Source organism: Protopterus annectens, chromosome 3.part1 (assembly GCF_019279795.1).
Source record: "Protopterus annectens isolate FY-2018-M chromosome 3.part1, PAN1.0, whole genome shotgun sequence".
NCBI lineage: Eukaryota > Metazoa > Chordata > Ceratodontiformes > Protopteridae > Protopterus > Protopterus annectens.
The window spans coordinates 1,342,172,063-1,342,187,734 of record NC_056732.1 but is presented as its reverse complement, the minus strand read 5'-3'; the positions used below and the strand labels follow the sequence as shown (position 1 = coordinate 1,342,187,734).

Here is a 15,672-nt window from a genome sequence, read left to right as displayed (position 1 = left end):
ACCCTTCTAGCAGAAGTAACAGCCAATAAAAAAGCAGTCTTCCAGGACAACAACTTCAATTCAGCTGCAGCTGCAGGTTCAAAAGGAGGCAGAGTCAGCTTTTCCAAAACAAAATTAAGATCCCAGGCAGGAGCAGGAGCCCTTCGTGGGGGTCTTATATTCTTTGCCCCTCTAAGAAACTGTTTAAGCAAAGGATGTGAAAATAAAGGAGGATCATCATCATAGTCAGCAGAAATAGCTGCAGCATGCACTTTTATAGAAGAGAAGGACAAACCCTTGTCCAGTAACATAGTCAAATATTGCAAAGTACAACTCAAATTAGGCAACGTGACATCAAGGCCTTCAGCTGAACTCCAAAGAAAAAATCTCTTCCATTTATCAGCATAAACTTTCCGAGTACTAGGACGCCTGGCTTCCAAAAGGACATCCAAAACTTGTTGAGGGAGCTGAAGGCCCTCATCCTCTAAAACTGAATGCGCCAGGCTGTCAGATGTAGGGATTGCACCCTGACATTGAGAAAATGATTGTTTTCTTGAGACAATAAGTGAGGAATCCGCAGTAATGGCAAAGGTGTCCCGTGAATTAGGCTCCTCAGCAGAGGGTACCAATGTTGACGAGGCCAATCTGGCGCTATAAGGATCATGCAAGGTTTGTCCCTCCTGACTTTCAACAGGACCTGTGGAAGAAAAGGCAGAGGAGGAAAGGCATACACGTGAAGGTTGCTCCAACTGAAGGATAGTGCATCTATTTTCCAGGCTTTCGGATGAAACAGCCTTGTGCAAAACAGAGGCAGTCGGGAATTCAGAGGAGAAGCGAACAGATCTATGTCTGGAGTTCCTCAAGCCATGGTCAACTGACGAAATACTTGAGGATCCAACTTCCATTCGTGAGGATCCACCATCTGTCTGCTCAGAACATCTGCTAACGAATTTTGTGCTCCTGGCAGAAACTGTGCTCGAAGAGTGATGTGCAGATCCAAAGCAGTTTCCCATAACAGCATTGCTTGTCTGCAAAGAGGGTAAGAATGAGTACCCCCCTGCTTGTTGATGTACCACATGACAGTTGTGTTGTCTGTTCGAATCAACACCAGTCCCGGTCAAAGTAGATCCTTGAATGCTTTTAAGGCAAATTGTACCGCCAGCATCTCCTTCATGTTGATATGCAAGTGAAGCAACTCCGGGGGCCAAAGGTCTTGAATCCATTTTCCTTTGAAATGAGCTCCCCAGGCTGACTCCGAGGCGTCTGTCGTTAATATCTGACTTGCCTCCGGTTGGGTCACAGAGAGTCCCTTGTTTAGGTGACATTCCTGAGCCCACCACACAAATTCTTTCTGAATGCAAGGGAGAATCCGAATGACAGTATCCAAATCGTGGCTGTGTTGAGTCCAAACGCTTTTGAGATACCACTGTAGCTTCCTCATATGCAGTTTGGCATTGGGAAGTACCAGAATGCAAGATGCCATGAACCCCAAGGCTTGAAGGACTGTCCTTGCAGTCAGCCTGGACATTACGGATAGCTGTCGGAAGTATAGGTGAAGATTTCTTTGTTTGTCCGGGGTAAGAGATGCCATCTGAGTAGCTGTATTCAGTCTCACACCCAGAAAACACATCTCCTGTGAGGGTACTAGACTGGACTTTATTTCGTTCACAGAATACCCTAGGCATCTGAAAACTGTCATCACATACTGCAGATGTCGAAGAAGTTCGTGCTTGCCCTGAGCCAGTATCAAACAATCGCCCAGATAAGAATAAATTTGAATTCCCCTGAGCCGGAGAAAAGCTATTACTGGAGCCAGGACTTTTGTGAATACCCTGGGCGCAGTAGATAAGCCAAAGGGCAATGCAGAGAACTGATAATGCAAATTCCCAGTCCGAAACCTCAGGAATTTCCTGCAACTGGGCCTGATAGGAATGTGAAGATAGGCCTCTTTGAGATCCAAAGTCACCATCCAGTGATCTCTGCCTAGCATAGGCAACAGCTGCTGCAGTGTCAACATCTTGAATTTCGGAATTTCCAGAAAGGTGTTTAGAATGGATAAATCCAGAATGGGCCTCCAAGTATTTCCCTTCTTTGGCACTAAGAAAAGACGGGAATAAAACCCCGTGCCCCTGTCCACAGAAGGAACTGCCTGTATTGCTCCCAACCGGAGCAGAGAAAAAATCTGTGCCTGCGCTTCCAGTCTTTGCTGATGAGGCACATCCGGCATACCTTTGAAAGGAGGGAATGTGTGAAAATAAAACTTGTAGCTTCGAGTTATAATGTCCAATACCCATTTGTCCTGGGTAACCAAATGCCAATTCCCTTTGAAAAGTCCCAGTTTTCCTCCTAGAGGAGCTGCCAGCAAAGCAGAGTCTGGCAGCTGAAGACACAGGTCTTTGGGACTGCTTCCGAAAGGACTGACCTCTGCCCACCCCAGCAGAAGGGGTAAAAGAATTCAAAGGCCTAGAAGTAACAGGGCCCTGAGAGGAAGCCCTACCCCTACCACGCCGCGACCTGCCCCTAGAATGAAAATCCGAAGAGGGAAAAGACCATCCCCTAGCAGGCCAATTCCTACTGAACTTAGGGGGCTGAACCTGTAAGAAGTCCTTTACCGTCTGCATAGACTTAGCTTTTTCCTCCATTTTTTTCAATACTGATTCTACTGGAGGGCCAAAAAGAACATCAGATTGCAAAGGAGCATCCATAATGCGAGCCTTAACATGCTCTGACAAGGACTGATCTCTAAGCCAGGCATGTCTGCGAACAACAGAACTAGTAGCAGCCACCCTGGAAGAAGCTTGTAAAGCATCAAAACCACACTGCAAAGAATGCTTACCAACCTGGTCTGAAGCATGCACTAAATCCTGAAGCTCCTTACAGTCAACACCTTCAGACAAAGCATCCACTTTACATTTCAATTGACTTAACAAATAATTCTGATACCTGAGCATATGAAATTGACAATTTAAAGCTCCCATAGCCAAAGTAGAAGAGGTATACAGCTTTTTACCCCACCTATCCAGGGCCCTAGCATCCTTGTCCAGAGGAACCGGATTCTTAACCACAGAAGCCTTGACACCTTTGGGACCTTGAGAAATAGTTTCTGGATCAGCCCTAGGACTCTTATACAAGTACTTGTGCACTTCCGGAACCCTGTAGTATCTATCCGGTTTAACTGGGGCAGGGGGGCAGAGAATCTGGGTTAAGGGCAGCCTCAGAAAATACATCCTGAACAACATCCAGTACAGGGGGAATAGCCAAAGGCCTGTGCTGAGGCAAAAACAAGAATTCTCTCAGCCTTTTACGAGAATCAGAATAATCCTGGCCATCCCACTGGAAATGTTCCCTCATGGAATGCAAAGTTTCAGAGAAAGAAAAATCTTCTGGAGGGGATGCAGAGGGAGTAGCGTCCTCAGCCACCGAATCAGAATAGGGAGGGAAATCCTGAAGCTCTTCCACATGACTCATTGGGAGACTGAACCAGACCCTCCAACTCTGTGTCTATCCTGGGCCTCTTCACAGGGGGGGGGGCATGGAACCCCTAATTAAAGTAATCAAATCTTCAGCCATCTTTAACATGTGCTTCCTAGGAGCTGGACCCTGGGGATTAGCACCAGCAGGGATAGACTTAGATTTAGAATGGCCTTTGCCTTGAGAAAAAGGAGGTCCAACTACCCTATGAGGGGAGGAAGCCACAGACAACAAAGAAGCACCCTCAGCCTAGCCTAACACAGGAGAAGCCACTTCCTGCAGTAACAAAGGCTCCCCTAGACACACTGGTAAACTGTCAGAAGGAGCCACTGAAGCAGTCAGTGGTTCCACAGAACCGACATCCGGAGTGGACGCCTCAACCTGTCTGGACCGCAAAGACTTATCTTTGCGCTTCTTAGAAGAACCAGTCGTCGGAGAATCCGACGGCATGTTGTAATTACAACGTTTACCAAACACTAGCCTAGCACAGTCCAACCGACGTTTGATAGTACGCTTGTTAAAAGTAGCACAAAAGCGACACCCAACAACGTCGTGCTCAGGCCCTAAACAAGGAATGCAGAGTGAATGGTAATCCCTATGAGGAATCTGTTTCCCACAAGAAATACAGTTATTAACTTTTTCTGACATCCGGCAATACTGAGGCAAGAAAAAGACAAAAAATGTTCCCAACAGGGTACTTAGCCAACTTGGTATCCGGTCTGAAACTCGAAAACCGACAGTTCCAGAACGCCGAACGGCACTTGCAAAAACTGCTTCTGCTGAGGACCATGCGGCAAGAAAGACTGAGGTTATGGCGTCGGTCATGCGCATTTGTACTGACAAGTACTTACGTCAGTCTCAGGCGCCTGTGACCGACGCCGGATCTAGCCCTTTGGTATTCGGGCTGATGGTGGACAGCGGAGTACCCATTTGTCAGGACTGCAGCAATGGGAGACGACGAACATCCCTAGTTCCACTAGTAAAAGCATTTAGGCAACAGTAGAATGAAAGAGCCACTCACAGAAACGCTACGGTTAAACTAAGAATGAAAGAGCTACTGACCTAAGAACTGCGATTCCACTAATACAGGCATTCAAGTAACAGTAGAATGAAAGGCCATTGACATAAACAATGCGGTTCTAATAATGAAAACTTTGAAGCAACGGTAGAATGAAAAAGCCACTGACATGAGCGCCGCGGTTCCACTAATAAAAACATTGGTAAAAGTAGAATGAAAGAGACATAGCTCTCAACCTTCCATCGCCAAAACGAAGAACACTAGCCTTCATAATGTGGAACAAATGGGCAAAATGTGTGACAGACTCTTTCAATGTGGAACTTGAACTTTTTAAGACCCCAAATGAGTCAGTACACAAGCATTTTGCAATAAGCATATAATTACTGTTATACGTATAATGTTTTCTGTAATTTCTTTATAATTTTGCTAATCTGTTTGTAGGTCCACATTACCTAGTGTTTTGTTGGCATCTTTCACCCAAACAGTGGGCGGTGCAGTCAAAATGGTCGCAGGCGGGGCTTGCTACTGCGCATACTCTTCAATTTCGCCGCACGTTTAAACATTTGGTTACCGTTATAACTTATTTGTTGAATTTACTGTTTCGTCGAAACTAACTGTTGCTAGTATGACTGTTATCTTTGAAGAGAGAGAAGTAGTGCACAATTATTTATTGGAATGAATGTTACAGTGGGTGAGACTTGCTAGGTTTTTGTCCTTACAGTACCCACACAGACCTCTGTTTTTCTACGCTAAATATTTTTTCTCCAACAAAACAAGAAAATGAAGAACTGCTGACTTCTGAAATTTGGAACCTTCATCTGGTTATATCAGTAATGTGTACGGTTTGCAGTTATGGGCAACAGACTGGGGTCAACACAAAAACTTGGCAGTTTATTGCTTATCTTACAGGTACGGGTTAAAAAAGGTAAAGCGAGCATTTGCCGATTTAACACAGCAAATCAATGAGCTATTAAGGGAGTTTTATGTTTTACTCCTTAATCCTCCAATTTCCCACAATCCCTGCGTTTTAACTACTACAGAACAACAACAGCTAGTCATGGCTGCTGGACGGGATAGAGTCGTTCAGTTACTCAGACAGCTTCAGCATGTCCAGTAAGTGACATTAAGTCCACTGAGTGAATATGTCATGTGGTTACCTTTCCGTATAAATGTGGATCGTTATTTTGTGCAACTGAGCGCATATCAGTGATTTATATATTTTAACCCAAGCGTTATAGTGGACCGGCTAACCTTTTATCCCTTGTGTATTTTGCAAATTATGGTTTGACAACTTCCTTATTTGTTTAGTATTATTATAAAAATGGACGTGATCTATTCGATCCCCTCATAATGCCTCACTGGCATTAATCTGAAAAATTCGTATAGCTCCCGCTCAGCTCAAAAGTCCCTGATTTTCAGACGACCCTGTTTCTGACTCATTTTTTTAACTGTTCTCTTAATCCCTCCTAAAGCTGTTAACTTTTGTACTGATGGTGTTTAATTACACTTAATAAATAATGGCAATAGTTATAGACTTCTTTTACTTCGGCAATGTGTGCAGTAATTTACATTCATTTAATCTGTCGATGTTTCAAGTTAACAGTCCTAATAGTGTCCATGATTATTTCTGGATTTGTCCCAGAGTCTGTCATTTGTCCCTGATTGGTTGAGAGCTAGGGTTTAATGTAAAGGGCAATATTGCCTCTAAGTCAGAGAGAATTTAACACTTGTGTTCCTGTAGTATCTGGAAGGCTATAAGTACTTGTAAATTGTGCCAATGGTATCATACTGTTCAACCTCTTAGTTCAAGAAATCTGGACAAAGTGGGGGGACAGAGGCCCAAAAATTGGGGCACGTCTTAAATATTGTGCTTATAAACTTAGAAAATTGCTAGAGTATTAGGGTTTGCGGTGACATACATTTCCCTGAAGGATTTGAAGCCAATGACTTCAATCCTCAGATCTCCCATATGATTTGCCAGAAAGCCACATATTTTATGAGGAATAGACCAAAAATATGAGGCAAAAATCTGGACATTCTTCAAAATCTCAACAGTTTAGTGGTATGAATTGTACCGAAGTTGTTTCGTAGACCAGACGTCTTTAAGTAATTAAGTAAATATAGTACAAAATTTGTTTCATAGACCAGCCGTCTTTAAGTAATTAAGTAAATACAATACATAAATGGTGTGGACTTCTCAACTGCATCATGTAATAGATATGTGAAAACCCTCTTATGAAATCAAGGGGTGGCGTAAGCCATACAGAATCGGGCTAGGCTTATAATTGCCCCAGGGCAGATAACCTGATCATAGGTTCATACCAGTCTAACAAAGCACTCCATTTCAGTTGTCTGGCAGTTCAGCTGCTAATAATCAGTTTCCTGTAACCAAGGGTGTGGGGTTTGTTTTTGTCCACTTTCATTTGCTTACTGTATGACTCTAAGCAATTCACTTTCCGATACAGTGCTGCTAGGTTGCTGCAGAAAGGGATACTTGTCATACCTTTCAACTGTCCAGATTTTCTCAGAATGTCCAGATGTTTGGGCTCATACTTTTGGTCTGTTCCTCATAAAATTTGTGGTTTCTGGCATATCACTGGGATGATCCGAGCATGGAAGTCACTAAATAATGACTTGCATTTAAGTTTCAGACTTCATATCATTCAGAAAATGTGTATTAAAACAAACCCTGGTACTCTAGCAACTTTCTAAATTTATATGAGCAGCATTTAAAATGTGTCCCTATTTTTGGGCCTTTGTCGCCCCCCCCCACACACACACACACAATTTTGTCAGGCTTTGTCCAGATTTCTTGCATTAAGAGGTTGAGAGGTATGATACTTGTGCCCAGTAGATTTACCTGGTTAAGAAAGTAGGAGCACAGCTGCCTGACTGCTTCAGGGAAGACAGCAAATGTAAAACTCGAGTGACAGATTATAACTTATAGGTAGGTACTAGGCTATCTGCCCAAGGGCATTTATAAGCTTTGCCAGAGTGTGTCAGCTTTCGCCACCCCATTGATTAATTAACTGAGCCTCTGTCAAACAGAGCCAATGACGTGATCCCAGGGGTGTATTTTCTGTTACCCATCCACTCGTCAAGGTTTCTGTTGAAGAGTGTTTGTGAGGGGCTCTGCCTAATGTAGGTAGGAATTTTGTTCCAAAGCATGGGGCGTCTCTGTGACAGGAATCTATCCCTCCAGCATGTTCTATTGATTGTTGTGGCAAGGTTTAGCTCATTAGAGCGCATGGCTCGCATTGACTTGGATTTCTTTAGGTGAAGCATGTCCATCAATTCTAAGTTGGACATGGCTTTGTAAGTCAGGCAGAGATCACCTCAGAGTAAACGATATGCCACTGAGTACAGCCAGAGTTTTTTCAGTCGGTCTGCATAGGACATATGTTTGAGGCCAGTAATCCTCTTGGTGAGGTACTTTTGTGGTCTTTCCAGCTGTTGGAAGTGTCTTGTGAGGTACATCCCAAATGGGGCATTGTACTCTATGATGGGTCTGATGAGTGATGAGTGGAGGGGCACTATAACTTCTTTATTTCTAGATGCAAACCCTTTAGTAATTAGATGGGCCACATAGAAGGATTTCCTAACTACTTTGGCAATATGATTGTCAAAGGAGAGATTACTATCTACCTGGGTCCCCAGATCTCTTATTACCCCTTCTGTATTAAGGGGGCTGCCACCTATGTGGTAATTCGTGGGTGTTTTGTTTTTCCCAAATGGGATTACTATGCATTTTTTGGCATTTAGCTTCAGGCCATGACTTTGACACCAGGTGTCCGTCTCAGTAAGGCCTTTTTGGAGGATGTCCGTGTCAGCTGGAGAGTCAATTATGGCTCCCAGTTTGCAGTCATCAGCAAACTTAGTTAGCCATAGTCCTCCTGTGTTTGCCTGTACTGAGAAGTATATGCTGAACAGTAGGAGTCCCAGGACTGAGCCTTGCGGGACACCACTTGTGACTGGTTTAGAGTCGAACCTGGAGCCTGCTATTCTTACCGCGTGAGTTCTGTCTGTAAGCCAGTTGGCAACCCATCTTTTGACGTAGGGGTTTATGTTCAGGCTGGTGAGTTTTTCTTTTATAGTACCTGAGTGAGGAATGGTGTCGAACGCCTTGGTGAGGTCAAGGTAGGCTGTGCGAACCACCTTTCCCTCGTCTACGGCGTTGTTGACTGACTCAAAGAAGTCAACCAGGTTTAGTAGGCATGATCTGCCCTTAAAGCCGAACTGGGTCGGGTCAAGTGTTTGGAGGTTCCCAATGTCTTTGTTAATGAGTTTCATGGTAATGTGCTCCATAGCCTTGCGGACCAGGCTAGTCAGACTTATGGGGAGATAGTTACCAGGGTCAGTTGTGGCCCCACCTTTGTGGAGCGGAATAACCTTTGCTGTGCGCCATTCTATGGGCACGTAGCCTGTGGAGATGCTGAGGTTGAACATCATGTTTAGGTGGGGGGTTAGTTTGTTCTGTAGTTCGTGCAAGATGCATCCTGGTACACCATCTGGCCCCAGTGATGCTGTGTTTTTGGTTTTTGACAGGGCTGTTTTCACCTGTGCGTCTGTGATTTCCGGGACACTACCGGTATTGTGGTGGGCCCTTTTGGAGGTGGGGGGGTGTGAAGTTTGCACTGAATCTATCTGCCAGGATGTTGACAATATCAGTAGGTTATTTTGAATCTTTCTTTCGAATCCTTGGCTGTTTTCCTTTCAAAGTTAGCCTTGGATGATTTTATGAGGGACCTTAGTTTCTTACTGATACTGATCAGGGATGTCTTTCCTTCTTGGGGTTTGCTTTTTTTCTGAACTAGTTTCCTCCTTTTATTGCATAACCTGTTCATGGCAGGGGTCCACCAGACTGGTTTCCTTCTCTTAGGGGAGTGAGTCTTGGTTTTGCTAGGGATGGCACGATCCATGCATCCTTGTAGGTGCTCATAGAGTGCATTTGTAAAGGATTCTACATCTTGGGCAGCATTATCCTTTAGCGTGGGGGCTCTGAAATTTACCACCTCTGTCTTAAGTAAGGTGAAGTTTGCTTTAGAAAAGTATTTCACTGTAGTTTCCTTGGTTGGGGGTGGTGGTGGGGTGTGGACATCCAGAGTGATTAGTTTATGGTCTGATCTAACCAGTGACAGGTTGACCTCCGGTGCGGAACACCTGTCGCCCATGTTGGTGATGACCAGGTCCAATATGTTTTCACCTCTGGTAGAGGAGTTTACCAGCTGATCCATGGTGTTTCAGTTGATAAATTCCAGGAATCGCTAAGCCTGGGAGTTTGTACTCCAGTAGTTTTCCCAGTTAATGGTAGGATAATTGAAATCGCCCAATATCAGGGTGTTCGGTAGGACCGTCATGTTTTCCAGTGTCTCCAGAAAGGCAGAGTGGTGGTCCTGGGTCATGGAGAGTGATCTGTAGCAGGCCACAATTTGCATTGCAGATTTGCCCGATGTTAGTTGCACATGGATGATCTCAGAGGTATCATGTTGCGCCACTAATCTGGAGGTGTAGGTATCCTTGATGAATATGGATACACCCCCTCCTTTTGTGTTTCGGTCCGTGTTTTCTGGCCAAAATTTGTGGTATGAGTTGTCGCCTGATAGTGTTGGAGTGCTCTCTGGAGCCTTGAACCAGGTTTCAGTTACTGCACAGATGTCGACATTCTCCGTACTGAGGAGTGCTTCAAGCGCATGCATTTTGAGATTTAAACGCCTGGTGTTGAGTAGCATAACCCTCATTTTTGTATTTTATTTATTTATTTTATTTATTTTACATTTGTTGACTGGGCTAGTCCAGCTGGATAATTTCCATTTTCAGTGGAGGCCCGGGGAGAAAAGCTCCACAATTAAAACAAGGTTAAACATTTAAGCAACAATGCATACATTTTAGTGTAGTAGAAAATACAGCGAAAAAAAAACAGGTAAAAAACAAATAGCCTAAGCTATATATTCATATTTTTTTTTTTTTTTTTTTTTAGAACAGTACAGTAATTTAGTCATTTGAAATAGCAGGGAAAGATAGTGATTTTTACGTAGGGAGGTATTTGTGCTGTTTATGGAGGTGGGTTTGACTTTTGAGCCTTGCCTGAAAAAGGCACTATGGGGGCAGCAAGATCCTTGGCCAGTATTCGAAAGCCTAGGGCTGACAGGTGCAAGCCGTCTCTTGCGAAGCAACGCGGCTTGTCGAGCATGTCATCCCAGGCTGACAGACACTGGATCCCCTTTGAATGACACCAGAAGCTTAGCCAGTTGTTGAAATTGATCATTTTTTCTTTATACTGAGGTATTATTCTTGGTGAGGGTCATACCTGCCTGGGCTACATGATCAGAGAGCTTTTCCATGTCTCTTTTCATGTAGTCCAGGGAGATACGTCTCAGGTCATTCATACCAACATGAACAATGACATAGTCATATTTGTACTTGTTCTGGAGTGACCTGAACGTTTGTGTTATGTGGTGGATTCTGGCTCCCGACAGGCAGCTAACAGTAACCTTCTCCTTGTCCAGCCTAGTGAGTGGGACGTCAGTGTGCCTGACTATAGAGTCACCTATTACTAGTGTGTTAGGTATGTTATTTTGCCTTAAGGGCTGTGATTGTGCGGCACATTGATTTTGTGTTTTATGTGTTGACTGATTTGTGTTGAGAGGTGCAGTTTTTTCGGGTATCTGCTTTGGAGCTCTGGGATGCTTTTGCAGGTTTTTATTTAGAGCTTCCGAGTATGATTTAGTGTATTTATGTGTATTTTTTGCCAGTGCTGGTTTAGTAGGTCTATGTGAGGCTGGAGGTGTGGTGTAAGTGTTAACCTTCTCCTCATGACTGTCTGTTCCAATCTTGGGTGGAGAGACCTTAGCCTCCAGTTTGGCTGTATAATTGCATCTCTCGCATATGTTAGTGTTTTGTGGTAGGAGGAGAGGGTTGTCTGTGTACATGAGGCCTCAGGATACCCAGGTTCACCAGCTGGACTGGAGAGTACACCTGAAGTTGCCCTTTGGTCATGCCTGAATAGTAGGGTGAGCTGCTTAGTTGCTTGGTTGGTGAGGGGTGGATAAAGAGCCTTGCCCTGCTGGGCAATCAAGTGTCTGGGTATATTAGTGCTTGCTATTAGGTCTGAGCAAGTGCTGGACTGTAGGATGCTTTTTGAGTGCTTAGGTTGAGAGACTAGTTTCAAGGGAAAAACTGAAGAGGAGACTTAGTGGAGCTGTGAATAATTTAACCATAGCTAACTGGTACTGCCCGGCGTGCAAAACTGTGCAAATGCGGTTTTTAAACTACTAACTTCTGGGCTGGAACCACTCCTCCAGGGACAGATGGCTGCTCAAAGTTCCCCTCTCTCACAGGTGAACAGAGAAACTTCCTTCTATCCAAGTAATGTATGGGCAACTCAGAAACGTATAACACAGCCCTGAATTCAGCACTAGCCTGAAAACTGGACTATACTAGCTTAGAAGGGTGGGAAACAAGGAATGTGTTTTTTTTTTTTTGAAAAGATAAGGCAAAAACAATAAAAAGTACACTTAAAACAGCTTTAAACAACTACAAGCGATCAGAAAAGGCTATTGTACTTTAGTGTGTAGCCTACAACAGTTAAATTATTTAAACAAAAACCTGCTTTTTAAAAGTGCAGGCAGTCAAATAAGAACAATATGTGAAAAAAAAACCAAGCTTTTAAATCACAATAAACGCTGGAAAATCAATGTTTAGATGGAAAACAGTTAAGTACAGTAAGAAAATACAGAAAACTGATACTTAATCGCACCAAAGACTCTCTTTTAAGCTAGAAGGCTTTGTATTAGTTTAAGGCTTTCTAGTGCTTTCCAGTAGGTTAGTTACAGGAACGATGGGAAGCAAGCGCAGATGTGGTATTTTAAACCAAAAGGTTGAAAGAGATGGACAGCTTCCCAAATGATTAATAAACTACAATTCCTGGGCCAAGAACCACTCCTCTAGTGGTAGACAAGGCTGCCTAGTACTTACCACTCCTACTGATGAGCTAGAAGGCTCCACTCCAACACAAAGGCTTGGGGGGGCTCAGAAGCTTACAAACAGTCCTGGATACAGCAAATCTGTACCTGGACTAGACTAGTTACGGGAAAGGTGGGGATCAAGCGCAAACGCTGGCTTTAAAACCAGAAAGTTGATAGAGATGGAAAAACTGCCCAAACGGCCAATAAACTACAATTTCTGAGCCAGAGCCACTCTTCTTATGGTAGATAGGCTACCTAGTGCTTACCACTCCCACTGATAAGCTAGAAGGTTTCCCTCCAACACAGAAAGGCTTGCAGGGCTCAGAAGCTTACTAACAGTCCTGGATACAGCAACTCTGTATCTGGACTAGGCTAGTTACAGGAAAGGTGGGGAACAAGCACAAATGCAGGCTTTTAAGCCAGCAAGTTGAGAGAGGTGGAAATCTGCCTAAACAGTCAATAAACTACAATTTATGGGCCAAAACCCACTCTTCCCATGGAAGATAGGCTACCTAGTGCTTACCACTCCCACTGATAAGCTAGAAAGCTTTCCTCCAACACAGAAAGACTTGGGGGGGCTCAGACGCTTACAAACAGTCCCGGATACAGCAAGTCTGTATGTGGACTAGACTAGTTACAGGGAAGGCAGGAAACAAGCGTAAATGCGGCTTTTAAACCAGAAAGTTGAAAGATATGGGAAAAAAATTGCTCAAACGGCCGAAAGGCACAAGTTCTGGGCCAGGAGCCACTCCTCTTGTGGTAAATAGGCTACCTAGTGCTTACCACTCCCACTGATAAGCTATTAAGGCTTCCCTCCAACACAGAAAGGCTTGGGGGGGCTCAGAAGTTTACCAATAATCCTGGATACAGCAACTCTGTATCTGGACTAGGCTAGTTACAGGAAAGGCGGGAAACAAGCGCAAGTGCGGCTTTCAAACCAGAAAGTTGAAAGAGATGGAAGAAAACTGCCCATAATGGCCAATAGCTACAACGTCTGGGCCAAGGACCACTCCTCTTTTGGTAGATAGGCTACCTAATGCTTACCATTCCCACTGATCAGCTGGAAGGCTTCCCTCCAACACAGAAAGCATTGGGGGGCTCAGAAGCTTACAAACTGTCCTGGTGAACTAGACTAGTTACAGGAAAGGCAAGAAACAAGCTTGGATTTTTTTTTTTTTTTTTACAGAAAAGCAGCTAAAACAGCAGTATATACAATTTAAATGCAGTGCAGGCTAGCACAAATGTGTAGCAATATTACAGCAAATACAGTTTAATTAAATGCAATTAAATTAACAAATGACTAAAGCAACAAGTGCAGATGGCATTAAATTAGAAGGCTACTAAAAAGCAGTAATAAGTGCAGAGTAAGAGCGAGTGAACAGATAGCACACAGAACAGCAACTAAGACAGTTACAGTAAGAACAGCTGAATAAAGTGTGTATGTATATATATATATATATATATATATATATATATATATATATTTTTTTTTTTTTTTTTTTTTTTTTGAGGGAGGGAACAGAGCAAGATTAGGAGGCTACAGGGTTGTTTTGCAAATGCTCTCTTTGTACACAGTAGGAGTGCCTGAAATCTGAATATGATCTCACTGCACTTAGTTGAGTGAGCAGATGAGATGGGCTCATAGGAGTGCCTGAAATCTGAATATGATCTCAGTGCACTCAGTTGAGTGAGCATATGAGATGGGCTCAGAAGGAGTATCCAAATACAAATTTACAAGAAGGGCGGGCAGTTTCAAAGCCACCAAGATTCCACCAAAACAAGAACAGGGATGGTGGGTGGAAAACACAGTGAAGACAACGAGGGACAGAAACAATACAGCACCACTATAAATAATAAGCAAATGTATAAATACAGCGCAGTGCAAATTAAGTTGCAAAAAGTGTACTTATCAGTTTGGAATAGATTCCAACTCTGCTCACAGCAAATCTATCAGCTTTCCACCAGTTCACAGAAATGCCTGTTAGCAATACTGCATTAACTAAATGGTAAAACTGCAGAAAGGCACAATGGAGTGGCATATATCTGTATGTTTGCATGGTTAGGGACACATAGTAAGCTGAGAGCCTTTAGTCACTTACTGTGTGCCAGATGTCTTTTTTTGCACACCTCTGTGTGCTGGTATTGCATTTATAAAATAGTCTTTTTTTTATTAGAACAATTGCAATATGTATGAGTATTATTATTATTGTTAATTTTTTTGCATTAATCGTATACTAAAATAGTCATTCCACCTGACTGAGGATGGCATAGTTGTACAAGACAGAATTACACCTTGTGTGTATTTAGTTGTATTGAGTAGATTTCATGTACAGTTGCTTCTGTAAGAGGCAGCTAAACATGCTACTAAATATTAAACATGTTTCGACAGCTAAGTTTTATCTTTTTCTAAGTCACAAGGTACCAGTGTAGAGTATACCTTAAAATAGGGATGCTAGTCATAAAGAGATGTTTACCAAGTGTTGTGCTTTATCTTCGGAGTTGTAGTAAATGTTTGTAAGTATTAACATAATTTTGTGTAATGCCTTTTCAGTTTGCCATTCTGTACTTCATACAAAATGGAATTACAGAGAAGGAGTAGTTGTCATGACACAGGAGGAAGGGTAGGGGGCATCCACAGGAAGTAGAAGAGACAGGGAGCAGGAAGGCTGATCAGGTAGCTGGATGATAAGGGCAGATCTTTAAGTAGATAGGGCTAGACCTAGTGAGCGAAAAAATGCATTGAGCTGAGAGTTGTTTGAAAATCCTTGAGAATTAGAAAAATAATATTATTTGAAGTTGTCTTTTTAGAAAGTACACTGAAATATCCAAATTTATCGGGACTTTTTTGTCATTTGAGAAGAGATTTTTTTTTAATATTTCCTCTAGCAATTTCCAAGAGGTTCTTATTAATGTTAACTGGACTGTTGCCGCTGTTAGTTCATTAAGAGTTAAACAACCATGCAATAGTCTAAATAGTCTAATTACAAAGGTACACAATCAGTTACATGTAGTGATTTTCTACAAAATATGTAGATTTTTTTCTTACTGTTAGGGTGTTTGCTAGGGGAATATTGTATCAGAATATCTTGGTACAGTACCTGTAGTCCATTCGTGCTGCTAGAAGAATGCCATTAACTGTAAGGCAATGGATAAGAATAAGAGGTTACAGAAATAGAGAATGCTGGTATAATTGTTAAACTGTTAGCATATACTGAATAGAGTAACAGTAAGGTGCAGCAA

The 15,672-nt window shown here is 42.9% G+C and overlaps 1 protein-coding gene across 1 annotated transcript in view; it reads left to right on the top strand.

Annotated features, from left to right (window-relative positions):
- Positions 1-5,393: 5,393 nt before the first annotated feature.
- Positions 5,394-15,672, top strand: part of ADHFE1 (alcohol dehydrogenase iron containing 1) — a 1,104,832-nt gene continuing 1,094,553 nt past the window's right edge. The window contains exon 1 of the mRNA XM_044067374.1: positions 5,394-5,581. Coding sequence (XP_043923309.1) covers positions 5,526-5,581 — 56 coding nt within the window. The 5' untranslated portion in view covers positions 5,394-5,525. The remainder of the gene's footprint in view (positions 5,582-15,672) is intronic.